Source organism: Arachis duranensis, chromosome 10 (assembly GCF_000817695.3).
Source record: "Arachis duranensis cultivar V14167 chromosome 10, aradu.V14167.gnm2.J7QH, whole genome shotgun sequence".
NCBI classification, from domain to species: domain Eukaryota; kingdom Viridiplantae; phylum Streptophyta; class Magnoliopsida; order Fabales; family Fabaceae; genus Arachis; species Arachis duranensis.
Window position 1 is genome coordinate 103,085,396 of NC_029781.3, and position 5,256 is coordinate 103,090,651.

A 5,256-nucleotide genomic window follows, 5' to 3' on the forward strand; every position below is an offset into this window, starting at 1 on the left:
CTATCACGTGATCGACGAAGCAACTCACGTGACTAGCGACGCTCGTGCATCGGCCAAACAACTATGCAAGGCTCCAATTGGTTTGCTTGAGGTGGGAATTCGCGGCGCCACTAACCTCCTCCCCGTGAAGACCAAGGACGGAACACGTGGTACTACCGATGCTTTCGCGGTGGCCAAATATGGACCCAAGTGGATCCGAACCCGAACCATCATTGACCGGTTTAACCCGCGATGGAATGAACAATACACGTGGGATGTTTATGACCCTTGCACAGTCCTAACAATTGGTGTGTTCGATAACGGAAGGTACAAGCGTTCTGAAGAGGGGAAGCTGAATAAAGATGTTAGATTGGGGAAAATTCGCGTGCGTTTGTCCACGTTGGACACCAACCGGGTTTACGTTCATTCCTACTCTCTAACCGTTTTGCTGCCAAGTGGAGCCAAGAAGATGGGAGAGATAGAAATTGCAGTGAGATTTTCATGCTCGTCGTGGTTGAGTTTAATGCAGGCCTATACAAGCCCAATTCTTCCAAGAATGCATTATGTGAAACCATTCGGCCCAGCCCAACAAGATATTCTACGTCACATGGCTATGAGGATCGTGACGGCTCGATTGGCCCGGTCTGAACCGCCCTTGGGTCATGAGGTGGTTCAGTTCATGTTAGATTCAGACACTCACGTGTGGAGCATGAGACGAAGCAAGGCGAATTGGTTCAGGGTGATTAGTTGCATCTCACGCGCCGCGTCTCTGGCGCGTTGGTTTGACGGGATCCGAAGGTGGGTGCATCCTCCCACTACTATTCTAATGCACGTGCTTCTTTTGGCAATAGTCTTCTGCCCTTCTCTCGTTCTACCCACTGCATTCATGTATTGCTTCTTGATTCTTCTGTTGAGATTCCGTTACCGGCAGAGGGTCCCACAGAGCATGGATCCGAGGGTTTCGTGTGTGGACATGGTGAGTTTGGACGAGCTGGATGAGGAGTTTGACGGGTTTCCGACGACGAGGTCCCCGGAGGTGGTGCGGATCAGGTACGATAGGGTGCGGGCGCTTGCGGGGAGGGCGCAGACTTTGCTTGGTGACGTGGCAGCTCAGGGAGAGCGATTGGAAGCTTTGTTCAGTTGGCGGGACCCAAGGGCGACGGCGATGTTTGCCGTTTTGTGCTTCGTGTTGTCGTTGGTGTTCTACGTGGTGCCGTTTAAAGGTTTTGTGTTGGGAGCTGGTTTCTATTACTTTCGCCATCCAAGGTTTCGTGATGACATGCCTTCGGTTTCTGCCAACTTTTATCGAAGACTTCCTTCTCTTTCTGATCAGATTATCTGATATATAGTGGTATTTTATTTATTAATTGGTTTATTTATTTGAAAACAGTATGAAATATCAATATATCATAGTGTATTAGCACTGATATTGAATTATTGATAAATATAAATATAGATTTGAGCTGAAGTGTAGGACCATTCTTTTCTTTTCTTATGTTTTTTTATCTTTGTTTTATGTTTAGGGTTAATTAATCGCTATGGTAGACTCATATATTCTTCATTTGTTTATTTATGGATTCAATAAGTTCAAGGAATCTTGTTTTAAGGACTAACGAATCTTTTTTCTTTCCTTTTTGGTCGGAAAACGAGGCTTAAAGTGGTTGATTTTTTTTTTTTCGGACGTGTAAAGTGGTTGATTTAAAAAGTATTTCTATGCACTAAAAAGTAGGCTTAGCTTCTTGGAATCGAAGCAATCAGAGGGAATAAGACAACCACCCCCAATTTTGCACTGGTTATGTAGAGATGATAAAAGGGACCAATGTGAATTGTGAACAATTAATATTGTATATCTATTACACAAACAAAAGGTGCTCACAAAATAAAAAAAATGTTGCATATAAATTCTTTTGACGTAAATTTTATTTAGAAACGAAAAAAGATACACGTCTTGACTTGACAAATCAATTTTACTTTTTTATATGTAATACTAAATAAATATAAAATAAAAAAATTGAGCTCAATATTTTTCTTTCAAAAATTTATTTATACACTAANAATATACATCTAACATTGTTATTTTTTTTTATGGCAAATCCAAAACTATAAATGAAATAAAAAAGAAAGGCTTCAGGCCTATTTAGTTTGAAGCCCAATATTGCTTAATAATTGCTATGTCTACTTCTATGTCTACTTTCTCTTTCTTGTCTTCGTTCTTTATTTTTCTCATTCGAATATATGTCCATCACCGACCAAAAAAAAGAATATATGTCCATGTATCGCCGAATCATTATCATTTTCACCAAACTAAGGATAAATTTATATATATTTTTCTAAAAAGATCATTTTTGCTATTTATGATGTGCTTATAAAAACAGTTTGAAATAGTTTGGAGTGACTGAATTGAAGAGAAAATGATAAAAATTAAAGAAATTGTGATCTGGTGATTCCTTAACTAAGTAGTGAAGGTATGATGTGAGGGAATTACTCGGCTGATTATTGGTGATCACCCTTCAAATTTCAAATTGAGTGAAGTAACAGCAACGTAACAATTATCACTACGCAACTTAGTATTATCAGTGAGATTGACTCAAATTAATTTAATTTTGTCATTTAATTAACTCATTCATCCGTTTAAATAAATATTAAAAATTTAAATTTCATTTTATATATACAATAATTCTTTGATCAATATTAAATCTTTAAATAAAATTCTGTTTAATCCTTAATCTGTCGCATTAAAAAAAGTGAGATTTACTCAATTAACCCAATAAAAATTCTACACTGTTGTAAAATAAATAAAAGATATGTAAAATAAAGATATATAAATAGAAGATTCTAGTATTAAAAGAATTAGCTCAATAATAATTTATATATATATAATAATATTATATGTTGTAATGTGTATATATATACAAAGATAGAAAGGAGTATTAAAAACAAAAAGAGAGAGAATTGCATTTGTTTATTGTTACTATCTCAATATAATAAAGATGATTAATATTGCTATTAATATTATATGTAAAGAGTAATAGAAAATAAAAAGAGAGAGAATGACATATATATAAGAGAAAGAGAAGTATTTGTAAGAAGTGAGAGAGAGTTGGCCTTTTTTTATTACTTTTGTTGCTGTGTAATATTGAGGGAGGCTTAACCTCCTTTTATAGGCATAATGAAGGAAAATTTTCAACCTTCATTAATGTAAATTCTTTTTTGGTAAAATGAGAACTGAGTCACCCAGCCATGATATTAATGGGCATCTATATCTATTGTGTTTATCATAACACTCTCCCTTGGATGACCATTTCGGATTATTGCCTCGTTAAAACCTTACTAAAGGAAAACCCTGTGGGAAAAACCTTAGTGAAGGAAAAAGAGTACAATATCCTTTTGTAATGGGGACTGCCTCATTAAAAACCTTGTCAAGAAAAACCCAATGGGAAAAAACCTGACCAAGGAAAAAAGAGTACAGTCTCCCCCTCTTGCCGTCATCATTTAATGTCTCGAAATCGGTGCATCCCAATCTCATGTACCAATCTTTCAAAGGAGGATTTTGGGAGTGACTTTGTAAATAAATCTGCCAGATTGTCACATAAGCGAATTTGTTGGACATCAATTGTCCCTTGATTTTGAAGATCATGAGTGAAAAAGAATTTAAGAAAAATATGCTTTGTTCTATCACCTTTGATGTATCTGCCTTTGAGTTGAGCAATACATATTGTATTATCATCAAACAGGACAGTTAGAACTATCTTAAAAAATTTTGTTTGATTCCACTCCAATGTCTTCTGGTTGGAGAGGAAATATACCTTGCTAGTAAATTCACCGCAAATGATATGTCAGGTCGCGTATTATTAGCAAGATACATTAGTTCTCCAATGGCACTAAGATATGGTACTTCAGGATCAAGGATATCCTCATTTTCTTCTTTAGGACGGAATTGATCCTTTTTCACATCCAAAGATCTTACGATCATTGGGGTACTTAATGGATGTGATTTATCCATATAAAATCTTTTCAAGATCTTTTTTGTGTATGTTGTTTGATGAATAAAGATCCCACTTTTTATATGCTTGATCTGCAGGCCGAGACAAAACTTAGTCTTTCCAAGATCTTTCATATGAATAAAGATCCCGTCTTTTATATGCTTGATCTACAGGCCGAGACAAAATTTAGTCTTTCCAATATCTTTCATCTCAAACTCTTCTTTCAGAGTTTTTATCATTGTTGGAATCTCTTCAGGAGTCCCAATGATATTTAAATCATCAACGTACACAGCAATTATAATGAATCAAGATGCGGTTTTCTTTATGAAAACACATGGACAGATATCATCATTCATGAATCCGTTTTTGGCCAGATACTCAGTAAGACGATTATACCACATTTGTCCAGATTGCTTTAGACCATATAAAGATCTTTGTAATTTGACTGAATATAACCCTTGCGAATATTCCTTGGATGGTTTAGATATCTTTAGTCCTTCAGGGACTTTCATATAAATATCCCGATCTAATGAGCCGTATAAATAGGCTGTTACCACATCCATTAAATGCATATGCAGTTTATGATATGCAGATAAACTGACCAAATAACGCAATGTTATCGCATCCAATACAGAAGAATACGTTTCTTCATAATCTATACCGGGCCTTTGTGAAAAATCTTGTACCACAAGTCGGGCTTTATAGCGCACAACTTCATTTTTCTCATTTCGTTTTCTCACAAATACCCATCGGTATCCAACAGATTTTATATCTTCAGGTGTACGGACTACAGGTCCAAAGACTTCTTTACATCTTCTGGTGTACGGACTACATGTCCAAAGACTTCACGTTTTGCAAGTGAGTCTAATTCAGCCTTCATGGCTGCTTCCCATTTTGGCCAATCATTTCTTTGTCGACATTCTTCAACTGATCTTGGCTCAAGATCCTTATTTTCATGCATGATATTCAATGCCACATTATATGCAAATATTTCATTGACAATTGTCTTATTTTGCTCCCATTTCTCTCCTGTAAAGACATAATTTATCGAGATCTCGTCATTTTCACAATTTTCAGGTACCTGAACGTCTTCTGGCGTTAATATTACATCAGAATTTTGGACAACTGCAGGTGTCTCTACTATGTCTTTTTCAACAGGAATATTATGTACCTCTTTTCTCTTTCGAGGATTTTTGTCTTTGGAACCGACAGGCCTGCCACGCTTCTGGCGTGAATTTGCTTCAGTGGCTACTTGTCCTACTGGGACATCAATTCGAATTGGGGCATTTTCCGC

The 5,256-nt window shown here is 36.4% G+C and overlaps 1 protein-coding gene across 1 annotated transcript in view; it reads left to right on the forward strand.

Moving 5' to 3' along the window:
- LOC107471613 (protein QUIRKY) overlaps positions 1-1,447 on the forward strand; it is a 3,150-nt gene extending 1,703 nt beyond the window's left edge. Inside the window, exon 2 of the mRNA XM_016091107.3 lies at positions 5-1,447. Within this exon, the coding sequence (XP_015946593.1) occupies positions 5-1,321 (1,317 nt within the window). The 3' untranslated portion in view covers positions 1,322-1,447. The remainder of the gene's footprint in view (positions 1-4) is intronic.
- The last annotated feature ends 3,809 nt before the right edge of the window (positions 1,448-5,256 follow it).